Genomic DNA, 24384 nt, shown 5'->3' with positions numbered 1-24384 from the left:
TGTCCACATATGACACTGAACTGGAAGTTCGAATGAACCATATGCAGGCTAGTCAAATAATGCAATAAAGTAATTAAAAAAAAAAGTACAAATAATACCCAAACATTTTTGAATTGAAAGTTTGAATGAAAACTTCTTATGCAGATATGGTCAAAAATGTCAGATCAAATGATCAAATGCTATTTTGAATGTATAAATGTGTGTATTAGGTCCATAAATGTATGAACATTTTATAGGCAAAAATCTAAAGTTCAAATCAATCAAATGAACTAACAAAACCAAAAAATGCCGAACTGAACATTTGCCCGATGCCTAAAAACGTTAAATGTTTGCAAACACCTACATTACGATGCCCAAAAATGCCGTTCAAGAAGATTTAGAAACGATTGTTTCGAAGCAATCTCTCAGAACAAATAAACCAACCGTAAAACTTCAATAAACAGGCACTAGGCTACAAACACAGATATTTTATTAAGTGCCAACAGTCATTTAATATATTAGAAAAACAACACGTGGAGAAAATAGAGCTGATACCAAGTTACAGTTTATAGCGTTATGAGTTCAAATGCGTAATATTTGTACATTTACACAATAAACAAAAGCCGTCGCCCTCGACGACAGGAGCAAGGATGGATCAAACGAGGGTAAAAAAATACGAAAATAGACATTTCCGCATTGCTCGCCATACGTGACGCTTTAAAAAAAGATGCATAGCATAACTAGCTGCGAAACAACAGCCTGGCGTGTTTTCGGCAAGCATGAAAATCTGCACCGATGTCAACGAATGATTGTCGAGCTGGTTTGAGTGACATATTCAGACCACCTTCAGTGGAGTTTAGTCTCAATCGTGTGTGTGTGTGTGTTTGTGCAAAGATGCAAAAATACTGCAGACTTCAGCTGCCTGAGACTCGTGGAATGTGTGTGGAGTGTGTGCGCTCACGCTTATGGGAATGTGCATGGTGCACGAGTGCGAGTGTGTGTGTGTGTGTGTGTGTGTGTGTATGTGTGTGAGAGAGAGAAGTCTGAAGCTCGGTTGCATCTCCTCCTCGCTTGTTGGCCTCCTGAGAACATGGATGAAGTTGAAACACCACACACACACACACACACACACAGTCCTGCAGGAAGGTAAAAGATCCCGTCATGAAACCGTGACATTCCTCTCTGTCGTTCCTCTCCTCCTCTCTCGGGAAGGATGTTGGTGTGTGTGTGTGTGTGTGTGTGTGGGGGGGCGGGGGGGGGGGGGGGGGTGAGTTTCTCTCTCTCTCTCTCGGTCTTCTGCTCGTCCTTCTCTCGCTCTATTTGGAGAGTTTGCTGATGACTCTGATGAGCGCGCCGTTCTCGTCCTTCAGCCTCTGGTTGTCCGCTCTCAGATCTCCTAAAACCTGCGGACGCACACAAGATCTTTACCTCCAGCAGACCACTCGCTCATTTAAAGGAGCAGCTCACACACTGAAATGTCAATTCTGATCATTTACTCACACACTCATGTCGATCCAAACCCATATGACTTTTATCCCTCCAGGGAATAAAAAAAAAAGGAGATGTTTTGAATAAAGTTTTCCAAATAATGCAAGTATACTGTGACCAGGGGCTGTCAAACTCCAAAGGGTTGTCCATACAACTCGTTAATATTATTACATATACAGGTGAATGGAGCAAAAGTTCATTTATTTCAGTAATTCAACTTAAAAGGTGAAACTAATATATTGTATAGACTCATTACATGCAAAGTGAGATATTTCAAGCCTTTATTTGTTATAATTTTGATGATTATGGCTGACAGCTTATGAAAACCTTTTCATAATATTCTAATTTTGAATTTGGGGTTTTCATAAGCAGTAAGCCATAATCATCAAAATTATAACAAATAAAGGCTTGAAATATCTCACTTTGCATGTAATGAGTCTATACAATATATTAGTTTCACCTTTTAAGTTGAATTACTGAAATAAATGAACTTTTGCACCATATTCAATTTTTTTTTTATTTCACCTGTAATATATATACTGTATCTTTTTGTATTAATATATTATTTTTGTTTAACATTTTAGTTTGATTGGATAATGACCAGGGACTGTCAATTATATATTTTTAATAGTTAATACAACTTTTAAAAAATAATTAAAATAAACAATAATAATGAATAACACAATTGATTTTTTTTAAGTATAGAAATAATGAAATATAATATATTTTAACACCGTAATATGCATATTTTTTAAATAAACACATTTGTATTTATAATATTGTAATATAATGAGACAATTATATGTCAATTAAAAAGTATAAATTTATTTTTATATAGACACATACATTAATAATAATTTACATTTACATTACATTTATATTTATAATGTAGTAATACTACTACATTATATATTAGTATATTACTTTTGTTTGGCCACTGACCACAGACAATTAATGATATATTATTAATAGTTAAGAAGATGAATATTAATAACAATAATTCATAAGATGAATATTAACATACTTTTGTTTGGCCACTGATCAGAGACTCAACTATGTCAGTTATATTAATATATTTTCTTTCATTGGCCACTAAGCAAGGACAATCGTCATGTATATATTAATAAAAATGTATACAAATAATTATTAAACAATTAATAAAATCTATTTTTGTTTTAGACTTTTTTGTTTGCACACTCCGTCAGTTTCAAACTCAGCTTTTATTATTATATTAAATACATTTTTAAATCTCAGCTTTTGTAATTATATTATATTATGATAATATGACCACTCTGTCAGTTTCAAACTCAGCTTTTGAGATTTTGATATTATATCACGCTGCAAACTCAAAGCCAGAGCATACAGTAATTGATGTTCATTATGCAGTTATATAAAGCAGGACCAATCATACTTAACCGTGCAACCATCACAGCTAGTTCACAGAAACTCACATTAACAGTGCAGAGGTATGATTTCATAACAGTGCAGAAGTATGATTTATTACTTGTGACTTTGTATCATGCCAATTGAGTGTGCAAGGCAAACGCCTCGTTAAACTGGTTTTACTTGAGTTGGCTGTATTGCTCTCAGCGATACAGTATTAAAAGATGCATTCACAATATTTCAGTGGATAGAAACGCTTCAGGCGCCGCCTCTAAGCCAATCAGCATCAGAGCTGACTGGAAGAGCCAATCAGAACAAGCCTTCCGTGATCATGTGCCCTCACCTTTAACTCCTCTTCCAACTCAGCGGCTCGCCTCTCTAACATCTTTTTCTCCTGAGACCGAAAGAAAACAAGCATGTGGAATGACATCATAAGATTGAAAACTTCCATACAGGGAAACGTCCATATGTTCTTCATTACTTCAGTAAGTTGATGTTCTGTAAACCGTAAACTCACCTTCTTTTCCTTTTCCAACAGAGCCGTGCAGTCCGTGAATCTCTCCTGCCTCTGTAACACACACACACACACACACACACACACACACACACACACACACGTCAAATATAGTGGTGTTTGGTGTCACACTGATAGTAGAAGAAAAATATACCAATATCAGTCTTTCTACAGGCCTTGAGTGCAACCACTCAAATATGAAAATGTGTGTGTGGTCTACTATGAACATTACTGTAGTCTTCAGGAATTCAGCTGTATATTCTTCCTTTACGACATGTATACTTGCAAGTAACACACAACCAACAAAAGGTCGAATGATAGAATTATTCAGAAAAAAAAATCTGACTAAACTAAAACTAACATAAAATAATGTAAAATAAAACAAATGATGTGTATATATATATATATATATATATATATATATACATACACACACATATAATTAAATATATACATTTATATTAATACAAATAATATATAATAAATATACTTGAAATATACAAAAAATCTAAATGTAAAAACATATATACACATTTAAGTAGTTTAAATGGTATTATTTTAGAATATAATATAGTTTAATAGTTATATTATATTAATATAAATATATATATATTAATACAATTACATTAAATGGTACTAAAAGACATTGAAAACAAACATAATTTATAGTTTTATTATTTTTATCAGTTTTATTTGACATTTGATTACCTTTGTACTTTTCCAACTTTTTCAATATTTACTTTAATATGTGATTCTGTTAGGTACCTTTTAAAAATTCCCTTTCACGAATTCTTCTATTTATTGATTTATTGAAGTGATGTTAAAAATAGACAAATGGATATCAGGTTATGTTTTTTATACTTTAATAAATGTATTATAATAATAGTTGTCCTATTATTAATTTTTTGTTATTAAAAGTTATTTTACAAAAAGTGAATTTCTGCCACTGTCATCATGATGATAATCCAGCTGATCAATGTTTGTGTGTGTGTGTGTGTGTGTGTGTGTGTGTACCTGTGTGGCCTTTTCCAGCTCCACGCGGGTCAGTGAAATGGTTCTCTGTGTGTCTGATAACTGTGACTGCAGACGGCGGTTCTCTCTGGACATCTCCTCAAACAACTGAAAGACACAGATACAGACATTTAACACACACACACACACACACACACACACCTCCTGCTAACACAACCAGTTTAACCACAAACCCCTCCAGACCTTCTTAAAGTCCCGGGACTCCGATCCTCTCGTGAGGATACAGTCATTCAAGACCGAATCAAACCTGAGAGGAAGGAAAGACCGACAGACAGAATGAGGACGACACACGCTGACATCATCAAACAAAGTGAAAGGTCAAAGGTCAGACTCGTACCTGCTGCTCAGGTGTCTGTCTGTCTGCATGAGGGAGAGCAAAACATTTTTAAAATCCATAGAATTAAAAAAAATATGACACTTAAATAATTAATTAATATACATTAAGATACATTAACACATTAAAATTATATTTTTAAATAAAAATGATATTTCGAATATATGAATAATAATACTAATCAGTCTAAAGTATATACATATAATAAAATGCATTTATAGATTTTAAATCAGTAATATACATATTTAAAATAAATATTTACAATCATAATATATTGTAATATCATGAATATCTTAAAATATATTTTCCCTCATGAAGTGCTATTACTTTTAATCAATTAAAAACATGCATTAATTATATTAAAATATATTTTATACATATTATATATTAAAAAAACATGCATTAAATAGTATATATATATATATATATATATATATATTCCCCATCACTGTCAATCAATTATAAGTGCATGCTGATTGGTCAGACCTGTGGGTCCCGCCCAACACTACTCTCCTCCTCTCCACTGGGATCACAGTCATCGCCCTGAGAATGAGAATACACAAGTAAACATTTCAATCCAGAATCTATTTCTTAATCTCCAGTTTTGATCACATGTCCTCATCTTCCTCACCTCTCCAGTTTTTCCTCTCCTCCTCGCTCTGGCTCTCCTGCGCTCCCTCGCTCGCTCGACCTCACTGTCTGCGGCTGCGCTGTCTGCATCTGACACACACACACACAATGAAGAAGTGTTACAGAGAGAGATACCTAAACATATCAGTGTTGTGTAATGAAATCCAGTGATGCGGGGTTAAAGGTGAAAGGTCACCTTGTCTGTCAGGACGTGGAGCACCAGGGGGGTGTGTGAGTCCCAGCAAATCCGACTTCTGCAGGTTAGCGATACGAGAGCGCCAGCTCACCTCCTGCACACACACACGTTGTGTTTTATGGGGACTTTCCATAGACATAATGATTTTTATACTAAACAAACTGTATATTCTCTCCTCTTACACTAACTCTACCCATCAAACAAAACTCGATTTTTACATTTTCAAAAAACTTAACTTAAGATTTATAAGCTGTTTTCCTCATGGGGACCAAAAAATGTCCCCACAAGGACAAGGATTTCAGATATTGCCATCTTTATTGGGACATTTTGTCCTCATAATGTAGGGTTAACAGGCCAAACACACACACACACAAAATCTGCTTCGATTAAAACATACATGTGGGTAAGATCACCAAATTCAAATATTCTTAATAACTGCTAAACAATTTGTGCAGCAAAAAGAAAATGTACAATATATATATAAATACAAATTAAAAGTTATTAATAAATACTACATACTAACATAAATATATGTACATTTACTTACACACACACACTCATATATATACATATATTACCTATCAACCACTGCTAATTATTGTTTCCAAACAGGTTTCTCAAACATCTGTACATGTACTGTACTGTACACACATCAAGTACGTTATTGTCCAGCTTGAGAGTGACATAACATCCAAAAATATGCCACATTTGACCTTTAACCTTTAATATTTCTGGCTGGTTCATCAGTGAGTTCTCCGAGTGCAGAACAAACAGATATTTGGATAAAACTCAACCTTTCTCACCCCTTCCTCTGCCTTCTTTTGCTTCCCTTCTTTCTCCTCCTCTTCTTTCTTCTCCTTTCCCTTGTTTTCCGTCTTCATTGTCTTCTCCGCTTCCTGCAGGTCTGTGAGGGTGACTCCCTGAAGAGCAAACACAACGGTCACATGGAGATGTCTGGACTCCAGCTGCGTGTAAACGCAACTGCTCCACACAAATGTTTTCCCTGTGTCAAGGTCAAAGTTCAGGGTCAAAGGTCACACAGCCTTAGACACACCGCCTACTGACTGTTTAATACATATTCCACATGACATTTCCCAGGCTGCTACTATGAGCACTTCTGAGGAAGCATCGCTAGGTAGATCTATCATTATGATTTCAGATTTATCTGTTGCTAAATATTACGTAAAAACAAACCAAACTGTGGTTGGTTGCTTGCTTTACATGTCAAATAGACCAATCCAAGGCAACATTTCTAATTTTCTTTAACACTTTTCATCGAATATGCATATTTAATTTCAGGTTATTTTAATTAAAGGTGCACTGTGTAATATTTAGGAGGATCTGTTGACAGAAATGCAATATCATATACATAACTATATTTTCAGTGGTGTATAAAGACCTTACATAATTAACTATTATATTTGTATTACTTTAGAATGAGCATTTCTATCTACACACACCGCGGGTCCCCTTACATTGAAATGTGCCGACATGTTTCTACGGTGGCCCTGAACGGACAAACGCGTTTCGTCACTATGTTGTTCTTCGTGCAAAGAAGCGAGCTAGAGTCAGCGAATAAAACACTGACACAATGATGAACAAGTAACAATAATATTCACAATAGCATATCGCTTTACTGAATAATTAAGTAAACCGAATTTCTTAATTTATCTTTGTAAAGAAACCTCATTGCTGAACTGGCTACCCTCTGCTGTCTCAGACGACGACATCATTTCCTGTCGGCCACCGTAACTTCTGTTGGTTGCAATTCGCGACCTCACCACTAGATGATGCTAAAAATTACACACTGCACCTTTAACCAAAACCATTTTAGAGAACAAAAACAACACTGGACTGGAGGTCACAAGGCCACACTGACCTGTGTGGAGCGTCTGGACTGACGGGCATGTCTGGAACGGGCTTTTCTTTGAGCTTCCGCTTCCTCGTCGCGCACTGGAGTCAGATAGGACCTACACACACATACAAACTCAAGCTTCAGCCAATGAAAACAATGAAAATGTAGCTAAAACTAGCTTGCAGCTGGCCCAAACCGGTCTAATGCTGCCTTCACAGGCTATCGAAAATTTCAAACTTCCCACTTCTCAATTGTGATTACAAGCTTGTTGCATTCAAGTGGTGTGTTGTCGGAAAGAACAGGAATCAGGGACAACACCAGGTTTATTCTTGCCTATTTATTTGGAAAATCTAATTAAAGCCAAATTGATATTTCGTATCCCATTTATTGACAAGTAAAAACGTGATTTTTCCAGCAGGATAAAAGGTTTATTATCTCTCTGTGGTGTATAAATCACCACACACTCACTTGCGTCTCTGTTTGGTCTCTGGCTCTCCTGATGTGGTTGTCGCGGGCACAGAATTGGAGACAGGCTCCTTCTTTTCAGCCTCTTCCTGAGCCGACCTATGAGAGAGAGAGAGAGACGGCAGATCAGACCAATGCAAGAGACACGATCACATCACGCACGCTCAGAGACACACGAACCTCTGAGCCAGAAGACTATTGAGGCGACTGAGTCCAGAGGTTCCCGTGGTTACAGAGGTCACCGAAGGGTCGTCAAGTTTCCTTCCATAAGATGAGCTGCGAGGTAACGAGGGGTTTTGACCCGACACTTCTCCAGTGGATTGGCTGTTCAATCGGCGTGTGTACGAAGAGCTCCGGCTCAACAAGCTACACACACACACAGGATGATGGATGAGCTTGGATAAGCGTAAGGACAGGAGATTTTCTGTGTGTGTGTGTGTGTGTGTTGTGTGGCTCACCTGCTGGAGGTGTCGGGGTTGGTGCTGGTGCTGGTGTCGCTGATGCTGAAAAGGCGTCTGGACGGGGTGGGCTGCACACGGGCCAACCTGGGCTCCTGAACATCGCAAATAACATCAGTTTGAGGCGACAAAACATAAAATATTTACAAAATACATTCATACACAGATTTAAACAGGCACATGCTTAAGACTCTGTGATTGGATCATTATTGCAGTGATTATTAAGTTTCCAGCATGTTATATGTTTGGCAACAGTTCTTCTAACCCTAATTGATGGAGTGTGTAGCTTTTCATTTCTTAAACAGCCATGTAGGAAGACACATCATGAATATATTCCAGGATGACAATGTCAAGATTAATCAGGCTCAAACTGTGAAGGAATGGTTGTGAGGAGCATGAAGAATCATTTTCACACATGAATCGTCTCCTCTGAGTCCAGATCTTACATTCACTGAAAGTCTTTGGGAAGTGCTGGAGGACACTTTACAGAGTGCTGGACTCTTGCATTATCAATACAAGATCTTGAGCAAAAATGTATGGAAATAACATCACAACATTTATTTCCATCAAGAGGTGCATACATTTTTGGTCAAGATATATTGACAATGCAAGAGTCCAGCGCATCACATTTTTTGTATTGAATTCCCAGCAAAAGTGATTGGATTTTGATATCATTACAGTGACATTACTGTGGTTTGATGCATACAGTATATGTGTGAGTGTGACCTTATTTTCAGTTTCAGAGCTCAGTCTGGGACTGGATGCAGAGCGTGTCATTCCCAGTTTCGTCTCGGGGTCCTTGAGGGCCTCAGTGGTCGGATCAGAGGCCCCGGCCGAGCCCAGCGTCACAGAACTTCCCGCTTTACGCAGAGACGTTCTCCAGGAACCCGGAGCCTCGGCCACCGGGGCCCGAACGGGTTCAGCCTAAAAGCACAGAACTCTTTATTATATTACAATATTACATTGTTATTACATGGTTATTATTATATATCATTAAGTATTAATGGATTTAAAACATTTTCATAATTTGAAATAAAATAAATGTTAACTGAAATTATTAATTATTATTATTATTATTTTATTTTAGCCGGTTGCCAAAGATTTCTATTTTTTTCATTTAGTTAAACTTAATGTACTAAAATTACTAAAACTAAAATAAAAAGAATAAAAACTATATACACATTTAAAAAAAATGAAAATTACAAAAACAAAAAACAATTATTACTAAAACTTTAGTTAGATTTCAAATTAAATCTATTCAAAAACTAAAAACTTATTAAAAATATTTATAAAAACTATATAGTATCTTAATGAAAACTAAAATAATACTGATTATATTATATATTTTTCACTGGTTAAATACAGCCAAAACAATTATTGGGTTTTATTACTGATAATTTTATCATCATCAGTTATTCAGATGATCATTTTTGGCTGCTGAATTGCCTATCGGTTTATTTGTCAGTATATATTAGCACTAATATTTTAGTACATATTAGCACAGAAAATATGACCTGCGTTCAGAAAATCAACATTAATGATCATTAATGATTAATGAATCTGTAAACCCCAACATTGGTCAAATTGTTTGGGACATTCAAACTCTAAATTATGTATATCAAATTTAGTGCATATCGGCTGAAAGAAAAAGAAGACTTTTGGGAAAACTCAATGCTTTGGCGCAGTTCTGATCGGGTCACCTTTTTAACCTGGTTGAGGGCAGTGCTGGTCACAGAGCTCGCAACGGTCGCTGCATTGCGTTTGTTGTTCAAGTTGTTGATCAGTTCTCGAGTTTTTGCTTTTTCTGAAAAGACACGCACAAACATCATCAGTTAGCTAATGTAATTTTTGATTTAGAGAATAAAAATGGGCGGGGTCTGGTCACCTGACTCTGCGTCGCTCTCTGATTCGCTCTCTTCCTCTGAACTGGAGCTGCTGGAGGGTTTGGATTGGCCAGCTGTGCGCGTCGACTCGTCTTCCTCCTCTTCTGTGGGCGGAGTCTGAAGAGTGGGCGGAGCATGCTTCTCTCGCTCATGCAGGGTGATCTTCTCTCTGCTGCTCATACGAGAGATGGACGTCCTGTGGGAGACAAGCAGATCAGTCAGAGATCACACTGAAATAACAATTCAGACATATTAAAAAAAGAAATTACTAAAACAAATGGAAAATATAAAAATAAAAACTAATACAAAATATTATTAGAAACTATAATACTATCTCAATATTACTATAATAATACTAATTATTATATTCTATCATTTTCTAAATATATTTTTTTACTTCAAAATTCTAATTAAATCAAGACATTTTTTTTAAATAGCGACAGATAATAAGCCAATCAGTTAGAGCTAAAAACCTAAATAAAAATGAATGTATATATATATATATATATATATATATATAGTTTTCATAACTAAATAAAAAATATATATATATATTTTCACAATATATATATATATATATATATATATATATATATATATATTATACTTTAAATTGCAAATATATCATTAAAAATGTCCAATATAACCACAGCAAACCAGCCAATCAATGAGAGCTAAAACTTAATAAAAATATGGACAGATATGGACATAATTATATATTTTTTAAAAACTATATAAACTCAATAAAAAGACTAAAACTTTTAACTAAAATGGAAAATATAGAAATTATAATATCTCAATATTACTAAAATAATACTGATTAATATATTATATCACATTATATTATATATATTTTTTTTAACTTCAAAATTTAAATAAAATCAATAAAAAAATCTAAATAAAAATAATAACTAAGGACATGTTAAAAAATAGCAAAAATATATAATTAAAAATAGCAACATCAACAAAACAAAAAACAAAACAAAACTTCAACAAATAGTTAAGAGATGAAAATATAAAAATAACAACTATTTCCAAATATTAATAGAAACTATAACAGTATCTCAACGTCACTAAAATAATACTGATTAAGTTATATTTTTTCACTTCAAATTTCAAATAACAACATCACAAATTTCCAATATAGCCACAGCCAATCCGCGAGAGCTGAGAATATGTCATGTAAAATATTGTGAGCCTGGATGAAGTACTGAACATTCACAATATATGTGTGATGATGGATAAATGGACGAATCAGCGGACGACTCAAATCTCTGATTCAATGATTCACTTGCTTTATCACTCAAAAAAATCACTTTGATAGAAACGATGGAGAATGACCCTGGGTTTCAGCACACAGGAAGTGACGTGTCCCCCACGCAGACACGTGATTGGACAGTACGTGATGTTTACCTGCGAGGGCGAGCCGGCGCCATGGAAACGGGCGGGCTGGTCTCAATGACTTTTGCCTTGATCTTCTGTAGCTCTGAACGCATCTTTAGGAGTGAAAAACATCAACAACAACTCTTACTAATACAGTCACAACACAATTCATATTCTAGACCTGATTCTCACACTGTCCCCAATCATTTTATTTGAGCATGAATGCTGATAATCACAAACAAAGTCCAACGTTTATGCTACGAAATATCTCCTTCCTTGAAAAATCCTCATACTGAATATAGTTGTGTGAAGTACGCGCGCACGCACACACACACACAAACACAGTTGTTTTTGGATGTTCATGCGACGGATATCTGCTCATTTGCTTGAATTGAAAGCGGACTTTGAACATAAACCAGACAGCTGATAAGATATCATACATATAAACATGCAAACTTACAGCGTTTTGCTTCTTCTGCAGTTCCTCCAAGTTATCCACGATGTTCTCATCGGCTACGTCGAGTGCAGTTTGGCCCTATGGTGCGCAAATACACAGCGCTTTGAAAATATATACATTTAATTGGCTCTCTGGAATCATGATATTTTATATCAATGTATTTACTTAGAACAGGGTTCCCACATCTTGGTTAACTTCCAATTCAAGGACCTTTCAAGGACTTTCCAGTTCCAATACCCTCAAATTCAAGGACTTAATGTGGGGACACATTTCTTGAGTCCAACAACAAACGTTGAGGTACCATCGTAGTAGTTTCGTGCGCGCGTGAACGTCATGGCAACGTACAACACAAATTACCTCACAATGCTAGTGTGCATAGTGTTGGCGAAATTACATATTAGCGGACCGGAGGGAATAAATAATATGGATTTTTTTCCCAGAAAACTTCTTGTACAAATAAATTCAAGCACTTTCAAGGACCTGTATCTACAGGTGAAACTGGACAAATTTGAATATGGTGCAAAAGTTATTTATTTCAGTAATTCAACTTAAAAGGTGAAACTAATATATTATATAGACTCATTACATGCAAAGTGAGATATTTCAAGCTTTTATTTCTTATAATTCTGATGATTATGGCTTACAGTTTATGAAAACCTTTTCACAATATTCTAATTTTTCAAATTTCACCTGTAATATATATACGGTACATGTTTATTTTCAAAAACTTTCCAGGGCCTTGAATTTCTTTTTTCAGATTCACAAACTTTCAAGGATTTCAAGGACCCGTGGGAACCCTGATAGAAGTATAATGTACACTCAGCCTGGCATTTTGGCACAATAAAGCCGTTTAGGATGATGAAAGAGCCTGTACCACGTTATTGACGGCGCTCATGTCACACATGTGTTCAGACAATAGACTGCAAGCCTCTTCCTGACCCCAGTGAGCCGCCGCGTGGAAAGCCGTCCAGCCATCACTGTCCCGACTGTCCACGTCTATCGCACACTTCAACAGCACCCTGGATGCACAGAGAAACGGGAAGATTTAAAGGCTCTGGAAGGACGGCTAGGAAAACATCAGATACTTGAATATGCTTTCTCAAACGATTCGGAATTTATATTTAAAAAGTCATCATCATTTCACTAACTTCTGGGACACAAAACCTCATAATATGCTCACAAATTGATTCACAGGAAAATAGTCTTTTTGATTTGCTAGTTGTATGAAAAAAAACTAAGACAGTGAAGATATTCATAATGTTACAAATAAACTTTCAAATAAATGCTGTTCTCTTTTGAACTTTCTGCTCATCAAAGAATCCTGGAAAAATCCCAGCTTCCATAAAAAACGACATTCAACATTTCCGCAGAAAATCATGTGACACTGAAGACTGGAGTAATGATGTTGAAAACTCAGTTTTGATCACAGGAATAAGTAACATTTTACAATATTCAAATGTAATTTTTTTTTTTCATTTGTAATAATATTTTGCAATATTACTGTTTTTACTGTATTTTTGATCAAATAAATGCTGCTTTCGTGAACATAAAATACTTCTTTTAAAAAATTTTTTTCAAAATCTTACAGACGACAAACATTTGAACAGCAGTGTATTTAGACAGACACACAATTTATTAAAAAAAAAAAAAAATTTGCACATTCCCAACAATCTGTTTGTGTTGCTGTAAGTTCCATATACAGTAGAAAGTATCAAAGTATCAGCAAACTTTGGAGAGGGTGAGGCAAATCACTAGATATTTAATGTTTTATCTTCAACAATATCGGTTTTAAAAACGGCCGCACTTGACCCTTCGCAGGGAGTTTGATTGACAGATGATCTGACCAATCATAATCCACCATTTTTGTCCGACAAAGCAGTCAGGAGAGTTAGTAGATTAACGTTGGAGGATTTGAACTTGAAAAACTGTCCTGACGTCTTTCTGTGGTTAAAACAACATTCCTTCTTATGTTCATTCATGTGTGTTTGATGCTATAATGAACTAGAAGGAAGAGATGATCGGTTCACGAGCAGCTTTAACTGATGCGATCTGTCCGACACATTAAAGAGCCACAAAACGGTATTTACAGTTTTAATTTCTTTTAAAAATGACCAAATTTGAAAGTTGAGACTTTGTTTCATATCAAAAGTAAGCTGGTCTGTGTCTGTCCTGTCTGTCAGTGTGTTGTCAGTCTCCTCTCTGCTCCACGATGTATTTTTCACTGCGTGAGAACATGGTGTGGCGTGAGAGCGGCGTGGCTTGTCGGACATAGCGACAGTAACTAAAGGGGGGCGGGTCTTTGCGAACGGTCAGTTACACTTTTGAAGTGTCTTTGTGAAACTTTGACTCACTTTAACACCTCGATGTATCCTTTAGCAGCAGCGACGTGCAGCGCGGTGGCCTGGGTGTTCAGATGCGGGAGCAGAGAGCCGCTGCCTGCCAACACGGCCATGGCGTCCTGGAGCATCACTCGCTCCTCCTCTCTCCTGGCCTGGTCCACATCAATACCTGAAAAATCATTCAAACCAGGATTATCATCTTTCTCAGACAGCACAGGCCATTTTCTAAAGATTCAGTATATGATATTGATATATATTACAGGAGGAATTGTAATAAAGGTCTCGTTTGGTTCAAGATCAATTTGGTCTTAAAGTCACCATGAAATCAAAACGGACAATTCTTGTTTTTTAATGGAATATTGCAGTGTCTATTCTAAATTATTTATCAGTGCACATCATTTTTTAATTCAGGTGCCTCATAATCTTTAATCAAAATAACTTATCTGGCGGGGGCGGGGCAACCTGTCACTCACATGAGATCCACCAATAGCAAACCACAACCATCCAATCAATTCCCCATGAACAAAACCAAGCCCCGCCCCTAGAGAAGCGTCTCACTCAGATATACAGTACGTCAATACGTTTCATGTCGACTTTAAGGACCCAAGGACACATTTACACACAGAAGGAAGTTTATAAAATCTCTGCACAGCTCCAGCATTTATAATGGAGTTTTTGATGTGGGAAATTCACATGCTGTTACTGTTAAAACCAAACATCCTATAAACACACACACACACATCTATAATGAGCTTCTGTGAGAGTTTGTGTGTCGACTAAGGTTTTAATGGGATCAGGCACAGCAGGTCAAGATCAGACAGATGGAGTGTTTTAGACGGATAATGTGCACCTATATTTGTTCAAATGGAAACCTACTAACCTCACAAAGAAATATTGCATTGCTTTATCTAAAAAAAAAAAAAAATCGAAAGAAAAAACTAGAAATTATATTTATCATATCTAAATCTATTTTCAGGATTAATGCTTAACACAGCAAATGTGCAGTCGCTTATGTCTTACGTGAACGTTAACAACTGAGAAAGAAAACGGATGTGTATCATTGTATTGGATCCGTGCATTAACTCTTAAAGTCCACATGAAATCAAAATTGAAGTTTACACTATAAATAGATGCGGCACATTTACTGTTTTCTACATGGTGAATGACACAGTGCACTATATAGGGGATAGGGAACGATTCAGACTGTGTAAATATGCGAATAAAGTCTGGTTTTACGTTAGTGTCACGCGAACCGCCGCAGCTCCGGTCCAGAGACACGATATCACAGAGCGGATCATGTGATCGAGTCGTTGCAGACCACAAAACATATCGGACCCAATTGGATTCTACACAGAATACAGTATTTTAAAGCGATATGGAGGAGATTAGGAGGAAACTGCGGCTTTATCGAGCTCAACAGCTCTGACTGAGATATAAATGAAACAATATTGGCCATTAAAAAAAAGGGGAGGAGCTGTTCGATATGCCCCGCCCTCTCTTCCTGTTTCAGTGGAAATGATGTCAACATATTGAATAATGCTGCGCGTTTTAAAGTGACAGTAGCCTAATATACCTGCTGCTGTCTGCCATTAGTGTTAATCAAACAACAAGATGCATAGAAAATCCCTTGTGTAGCTTTAAGAAAGATAAATAATATTGAATTTATACAGTGAAGACTATGCAGTGTTATTTTACAATTGATTTATTCAATTTCTCTACCTGAATACTGTTAGACTTACCTGAAAAACAAACCACTTTTTATTTCATTTGTATCTTTTTTCTATTGTATTATTTTCTATGCAGATTCACTCCCCAACAAAATCACCCCAATCGTTCTAGAATGATTCATTCTTACCAAATAGAGCTAATAATCTGAAACTGTTTTCATATCGCAATACATATCAGAAAAAAAAACATCGCATATTTTTACCAATATCTTGCAGCCCTAGTTTTAAGTTTAATATTAATTATTAGGAATATTTATTAATTTAATATATAGTATTTCATCTTATTTCCGCTTCATTTTCATTACCGAAAATGATTTTTGGTAGATTTAGTTAACAATAACAGCACTGGTGAAAGCGTTTCTTTGTTGCTCTACAATCTCACACTCCCTCGTTTACTCCATCTCTCTTTTCTAGGCTTTGTATCTCTCACCCTGCTTTTTAATCTCTGCTTTCAGCAGTCTCGCCATGACGTCCTCCGTGGCGACGTCGAGAGGAAGTTCTCCCTCGCTGTTCACCGCTCCCACGTGTGCGCCGTGCTCGATCAGGTACCTGGAAAACAGAAACGCAGAAGAAAAACCCGGTAAACTTTAAACTGTCAAGACTCAACTCACAGTTTTGACTCCACTAGATGTGACGCATTAGGTGCCTTTTCAATTAGATGTATCTACTTTTATCAATACTTTGGATGAAATATGAACATGAGGTACAAGGCAGCATCATGTCGTCATAGTAGGTTGTTGAGAAGTGTCACTGACTTTGTGATCTGGATGAAACCGCAGGAGGCCGCAGCGTGGAGGGGCGTCCAGCCTTCGTTGTCTCCTCTGTTCACGTCACTGCCGCTCTCCACCAGAAACTGAACCATGTCTGCGTTTTCATCAATACAGGCCTGAGGAGGAAAACAGAGAATCGATTTCATCTCTATATACAGGGCTTGACATTAACACACGCCCACCAGACAAACGTGTGTGTATTTCAGCAGTGGTGTGTAACGCTGTCACTCCTACTAGCCACTTTGGTGGGTTGAATTTTATATATAATACATTTGTCAATTGTAGCTCCGGATGAATATAGTTGCCGTTACAGGGCTTTGAATTTCAGCGTGGGATTGTGTGTATCTAAAATAATAATAATGACAAAATTACTAAAACTTTTATTACAGAAAATAAATATATATATATAATTTAATACCAAAATATTAACAAAAACTATAATAGTATATAAATAAATGAATAACACTGGCTAAGACTATCCTAAAACATAATATTGAACATACCGTATTTGTAAAGATTCAAGCATCATGCTAATCAGTTTCATTAATGCTAATACTGATATGTTGTGCATCACTACTAATAAATGATTCACGTCTGTTCATGTATTCCTCAAACAGAAAACCTTGACCTTTGACCTTAGATGACACACACACACACACGTAATGTAAAAGTATGAACACAATGTGATGTTGTCACCCTTATCTGAGCGCACCGTCTGAATAACTCTATTGACACTCATCACGACATCAACTTTACAACACGGCTGGAGCCAGTGTCATATTGCATGATGGGAAATCTATGTTTCATGTCCCCAGAGTTTCAGTGAGACACAGCTGCAGGCAAAACAATAATTATTCAGCGAAGCGTTCACACGATAGAAGGGTTACTGTACACATACTGTAAACAATGCTGTAGAGAAACGTACTAACAACAGAAGCATTACGAACTCAACTACACTTTTTAACAGTAGCTCTTGTGTTTTCAGCTCCACATCACCACTTCAAACGTCAAACTGTATTAAGCAAGCTGAGATAAGGCCAGTTCACACCAAGAGCGTTAACTATATTAGCGCACACGATATCGTTCTGTTTATTATTAGCGCGCTGCGGTTTTATCGTCTGTCTCTTTAAATGTTCAAGCTCTTCTGGATTCTGATTGGCCGTCAATGTTTTTGTGGTTCAACAGCTGAAAAACATCGTTCTGAAAGTCACTGATATTGTTTCTCTGTGCCGTCATCGTTATAGTTGCGGTGTGTGAACTCTCATATTCTTTCGGATATAATCTAACATAGGCCTACTTTGTTTTATTGTGTTTGACCTGTTTGTCATTTTCCTTTTTGTACTTATTTTTCATAACAAAGATAAAATAAAATCACCCCTAGTTTCAGGTGTGTTTGTGTACCCGCATGTTCCTGATTGTTAAGTTTTCAGGTTGATATATTACCCAGTTGAGCAATAGATTGTTGGTATTTAACACACTTAAAGCATTATCGTATTGGATATAAAATTGAACATCACATTATTTAACGAGTTATTGCATATCGCATTTTTCATCAATATCGTGCAGCCCTAGTAAGTTACAGTGCCGCTGTTTAAAAGTAGCTTCTCTAACATGTCTAAGATTCTGCAACCAATATGCTACTGCAAAAACCAGCCAGGCCACATGTTAACAGAGATTTAACACTGATAAAACGTGTGTTTTCAGGCCAAGTAATGGGGAAAGAGGCCTGAGAGCCCGAGTGAGCGGCTCCCAGAGGACCCGGCGCTGCCTATAGAGACATCCACGTACACTTGAGCAGAACAGAAGCCCGCTCTGTTCTCATTGTGTGTGTTTGTGTGCGAGGAACAGTGGGAACCTTCTGTATGGAGAAGGTGTGAAGTTCTCCACGGGGTCACTGGATGTGTGTGTGTGTGTGTGTGTGACTCAGAGAGCGACTGGCCTTTGCCTATGACAACAGCCGCTTGTACTGCATGAAGAATGTTTTCCATGCGCTCACTGGAGAACGGCAGAGAGAGAGAGAAAGAGAAAGAGAGAGAGAGAGAGAGAGAGAGAGAGAGAGAGAGAGAGAGAGAGAGAGAGAGAGAGAGAGAGAGAGAGAGGCTTTGGATGGAAGGGATGGAAAAACTTAAAGAGCACCGACTATATTTAATCCCCGTTGCCGAGCAACAACAGGACAACAGGACCGAGATCGGGATGAGCAGCGAAAGAGCATCATCACACACACACACACGTTACTTAAATCATATATAGAAGTAAAACAATTAGACGTACTAGAAATATGAGTATGGATGTACAATACATAAATAAAACACAAACAAAAAATGAATGCAAATATGACTACAAATATAAAAATTAAGACAAAAATATTGAACCATATTGCTTATCAAATATTCGAGATATTAGAGATTAGAGATTTAATCTGCTGATATTGTATATATTTATATTGTGGAATCTTGTTTATCTTTTTTTTTTTTGCCATAAACTAGCACTAACTTAAGAAGTTGTAGCATCATTTATTTTTTTAAAGAAAAAAAGTATAGGTCTTGAATATAGGCACTTTATTAGTGATTAGTAGCCATAACATGAAAATAATTATCAGCCCATCAAGCAAAATTGTTAAATTGGAGCATCTATACAAACAGAAAATATACAATAAAACTACTATTAATAATAATAAATAAATAAAACAATGAATATTATTGAACAGGAACAGTGTATTATCCAATCAGCGTTTAGGATGAGCAACAGAGTAAAGTTAATAAAGCTTTTTGCACAAAAAACTAAAAACATACACACTTTATGATATATATATATATATATATATACACACACACACACATTTGTTTGTTTTTGTGCAAAAAACGTCATTAACACAAGTGAACCTCAAGGAAGGCTCAAAAAATCCATGTAACGACCCCTTTAAACATTTGAGGTTTGACTCATGATGTTCTTTCTTCTGAGGAACCTTTAAAAGAGAAGATTTGCTCAATCCTCCGTCCATCTGTGTACGGGACGTCTGTTTACTTTAGCACCATTAGAAGGTAAACCATCGCTGTAACTCTATCTGTGACGTGTGTGTGTGTGTGTGTGTGTGTGTGTGTGTGTGTATATAGAGGCCAAAACAGTGTCTTTGACAGGATGTGACACTGATTCTGTCCAGAGCCCCACACACACACACACACACACACACACACACACACACACGGCTGTGTGTTCCCAGAATAATATCAGTCTGAGTAACAGTTAGCAATCAAGAAACTCTGGATTCATTTGGTATTATATGCACTCATACAATTATGCATATTTATGTCATGGCAACACAGAGTAAACACTAAGATACGCTGACAGAAAGACTCACAAATCTGACATGTACACTCAGTATTTCCTGTAGTTCATTTAGAAATGTTACAAAACTAAACATGAATTTAAATAGCAAACAACAAAACCTCGTCACATTTCAACACTCCCACAATCTCAGGGAACATGTCCGGGTTATACATTCACGTCAAGTGGATATTTCTTTTTCATTATCTTCTTACTGTGTGTGTGTGTGTGTGTGTGTGTGTGTGTGTGTGTGTGTGTGTGTGTGTGTGTGTGTGTGTGTGTGTGTGTGTGTGTGTGTACTATGTATCCAGTAGATTTCACATTAAGTTAAATATTAAATGACATATTACAAATTAAAATAAAAAATATTTACAATTTATTGTAATAATAATTGTAATTTATTTGCAATGATTTTTGTATAATATAAAGAAATAAATGAAATACAGTAGAATATATACTAGTATAATTCACAATTTAAATAATATACAATATTTTTTTGCATTATAGAAATTAAAATTTGAGGGGGAAAATAGACTTCTTAAATATTAAAAGTCCTTCAATTAAGCTACATTTTTATTTAAGCAATATATAATGTATTATTTCTTTTAGTATAACGTATTATTTCCTTCTGCTTCGGGGTGAAATGTGGCCTGAACATGTTGCTGGCACAAACACAGCCCAACAAAAAAATAGTTTCTGTGTCACATTCGAGAATGCATGCAAGCACAAGATAAGGTGACACTTAAAAGAGCTCGCGTGAGCATCAAAGCTGATGTTCCACAGAACTTCAGAATACCAGTGAAGCTGTGACATCAGCAGAGCCGTCAGCCAATAGCTGTGCTCGCACACGGGCCACCTGTCCGGATCAGGAAAGCGTGCGTTTCATATTTTCAAGCGAGTGTATTTGAGCAAAACCTTCTGAGTGGCTCTCTTCAACAGGAGCTTCTCAAACTAGCATGAAGAACATTGGATATCATCTAAAGAATGCTTCACCGCTATAAAGAACCTTCTGTGGAACGGAAAGATTCCATGGATGTTAAAGGTTCTAAATGGAACCATCGATGGCAATAAAGAACTTTTGTTTTTTACGAGTGAAGACAAAGATCCACAAAACAATGACCTCAAGCACACTATGATTCTTTGCTGACTATGAAGAATAGTCTCATTTAAAGCTCAGGATTAGCTGGTTTCGATGTAAACTTTACTGTTGAAGCAAAAGGCTGAAGCAACAAAAGTCGAAAATAACCCCTCCTAAACATATAATAAAAAAAAAAAACATCCACAGCTGAGAGGAAGAAAGAAAGAAAAAAAAAAAGAACAAAACAAACACCAAATGAAAAGGGCCGACAGTATTTCCACCCAGCCGTGAAGAAGCTCAGAAGATATGAGGAAAGTCTTGCTATGCCAGTTCAGCCTGGAGTCAGGAGAAGCCACATTAAACATGACAGCCACGGGACGGGCCCGAGACACTCCCTGGACGTCCTTACAACCACAACAGCTGCCCTGCTACTGTAGGAACCGCTTGCGAACAACAGGCAATCGTCAATATAGAAAAGTCCAGATCATCAACAACAATTCTGCTCCAAAACCATAACAACACCGCTACAACTACATCTGTGCTACACAGTTTGTTTATGCGCTATTGTAATAACATTTTGACATTCAGACCCCAAAAAAGCCTGTGGACAATACGTAAAGAAAAGACTATCACAACTTCGGCTTCATGCTGACTTTAAGAGTTTGTACAGTTTGCGAAAGTTTGCGATAGTTTCAGTCACTTCAGATTTTAATCAAAAATATCTAGGTGGTATAACTGCCAGAGGAAAAATGGATTATTAAAACACCCAATAATCAATAGTTGATTATTAAAACTTTGATTTTCTTGAAAACAAAACATGTCTTTAGTAGTTTATAATATTTTTTTATATTAAATCTAAAAAAAAACTGTTCAAAATATGAATAATATAAAAATATTTATATAAATATACAAATATTAATAACCAAATATTAATGCCAAATCAAAGTCAGTGTGGTGGAAGCCATTTTATAAATCATGTGACAAGAAGCCCTCAAAACAAAGATGACCCCTTTAGACCCTCAATTTTTTAAATAACATCCTGCCTTCTTTATTAAAGGTTTTTTGGGGGTCAAATTGAGTACACTAAAATCTATTTAAATCATGACACAAATATGTTTAAAAACAATAATTCAATTTCGCACACACCCATGTAGGCTATTTCAATATTTGAGTACTTTTTACTTGACCATCACTTTGACATTTTTCGATTTTGTTGTTGTATAAAATGGTAGCCTATAGGCTATACGTTAGGCCTAAATGTTTTTGTCAAAAATGTATGAAATATGAATATATAAAAAACGGTTGGCAGGTATATTTTATACTAGATTTTTCAAGTTCATCATCTCAAGACATCCTTGCTTGTCATCATCGACCTATGAGTTGAGAAAGGCGGAGAGAAAAGTTTGTGAACTTTCTCAAAAGTTTCCAAACCGTGTCAAACGTCAGTGTAAACAATCAAACATGATCCGGATACCTGATGCAGTGCCGTCAGCCCGTCTATATTGGCGTGATTGATATCAGCTCCCTGTCGCAGGAGCTCCGCCACCTCCTCCCGGTCTCCGGCGGAGCAAGCGGCCATGAACACAGCGCCTTGGGCGAAGCGAACTCGGGCCCGCCGGTTTCCGGGAGCCGAGGACTGGCTCTTCGCCTCCACCCCGGTCCGGTCCGTCTCCGAGCCCTGCCACCGCTGCAGCTGATCCTGCCGCCGCTGCTTCGCCGCTTCGGACCGGGAACGGTCAGTGGCCGCCATCTTCCTCCCTCGGTATCTCCCGGGGAGTTTCAGTTCATCAGACAAGTGATGTCCGATTCCCGTACGATTCGTTCGTTTGAACCGACTCTAATGATTCGTTCGAACCGATACGGTTGTGAATCAATCGAGAGTACAGTACAGTACAGTTCAGTACAGCGACAAACCATTTAAATACTCTAGTCTGTATTATCAATTTATATATATAAATAAATAAATAAATAAATATATATATATATATTATCACAACACAACTACAGGCGTATAAAAAAACTGTTGTTGTTTTTGTTTTTTTTCAGTTGAGACCTCATTTGATTGCACTTTAAAATTAGTTCAATAAATCCATATAAAATTCGCCCCTTAATATTATAGAGCTAACAACATAATAATAAATCAATAATCGAAAACAGCAATTTTTCAACAACAACAAAAACTAGATAAAAAAACTTTGCTGAGAAACTTTGAAGTTGGCTTAAAAAAAGCCTTGCCAGAAAGTTTTACGAAGTTTTAACAGCTTTGAGGGTTTGAAGGTTTTTCAGTTTGTAATAGTTTTATTTTAGTGCTTTTAAAAGCTAGCTAAGACATGCAGACAGATATATAGATAGATAGATAGATAGATAGATAGATAGATAGATAGATAGATAGATAGATAGATAGATAGATAGATAGATAGATAGATAGATAGATAGATAGATAGATAGATAGATAGATAGATAGATAGATAGATAGACAGTTGGAGTTTGAACAGTCTTGATCATTTGAACATTTCCGTAGCTAGCCCACAAGTCAAAACAGCTGAAGGTCTAGTAGTCTCTAGTCTGAGTTTGGTGGATGTCGCTTGTAAAGTCTAGGAGTAGGATTTATACATTTTAGTCTAAGAAGAATAAGAATAAGCTTCAAGTAGTTGATCAGTAAATTGTCTTTTTCATCCTAACCTAACAATAAAATGCCCATAGAACTGGAGTGTTCATTGAAACGAATTATCCGAATGAACCGATTCACTCAAATGAATCGGACCCCCCAATAGTATATCAGACCGGAGAGAGGGAGGAGGAGAGGCGCAACAGGAGGAACAAAACGCGCCCTCTGCCGGTCACGAAGAGAGTTGTGCGCAAGTTCATCAGCCAATAGAAACGCAAGGCCATGATGACGCAGTAAACTCCCACGCACTTAAACTTGACCGTCTGTCGGAGATGCAGGCGTAGCGGATAGCTATTATTTACCTATAAAAGTCAGAAGATTTTTGCAAACGCTCCCCAGACACGTACAGTTTGGAAAAGCAATGAAAAATATATGACAAAATGAAACAAACTCCTAAAAATAAATGTCCGATGGGCCGATG

The 24384-nt window shown here is 36.5% G+C and overlaps 1 protein-coding gene across 2 annotated transcripts; it reads right to left on the bottom strand.

Moving 5' to 3' along the window:
* Positions 1 to 452: 452 nt before the first annotated feature.
* Positions 453 to 23128, bottom strand: LOC306993173 (protein phosphatase 1 regulatory subunit 12A). 2 transcript variants are annotated; one of them, XM_079602780.1, is made up of 24 exons: positions 22770 to 23128; positions 16879 to 17009; positions 16554 to 16672; positions 14409 to 14565; positions 12932 to 13076; positions 12061 to 12135; positions 11631 to 11713; positions 10220 to 10413; positions 10035 to 10138; positions 9061 to 9258; positions 8335 to 8429; positions 8057 to 8242; positions 7880 to 7975; positions 7436 to 7526; positions 6360 to 6476; positions 5557 to 5650; positions 5362 to 5450; positions 5217 to 5273; positions 4734 to 4756; positions 4580 to 4643; positions 4379 to 4483; positions 3368 to 3418; positions 3194 to 3244; positions 453 to 1382 (listed from the first exon to the last, which is right to left on the bottom strand). In XM_079602780.1, exons 1-24 carry the CDS (start codon positions 23043 to 23045, stop codon positions 1296 to 1298), a joined length of 2688 nt encoding a protein of 895 aa, XP_079458906.1. In that variant the 5' UTR covers positions 23046 to 23128; the 3' UTR covers positions 453 to 1295. The 2 variants fall into 2 exon arrangements, with proteins under 2 accessions (XP_079458906.1, XP_079458907.1); XM_079602781.1 differs by having other exon boundaries at positions 5362 to 5444; positions 22770 to 23109.
* Between the last annotated feature and the right edge of the window lie 1256 nt (positions 23129 to 24384).

Source organism: Phoxinus phoxinus, assembly GCF_949152265.1.
Source record: "Phoxinus phoxinus genome assembly, chromosome: 25".
NCBI lineage: Eukaryota > Metazoa > Chordata > Actinopteri > Cypriniformes > Leuciscidae > Phoxinus > Phoxinus phoxinus.
This window is presented reverse-complemented; position numbering and strand designations above follow the sequence as displayed.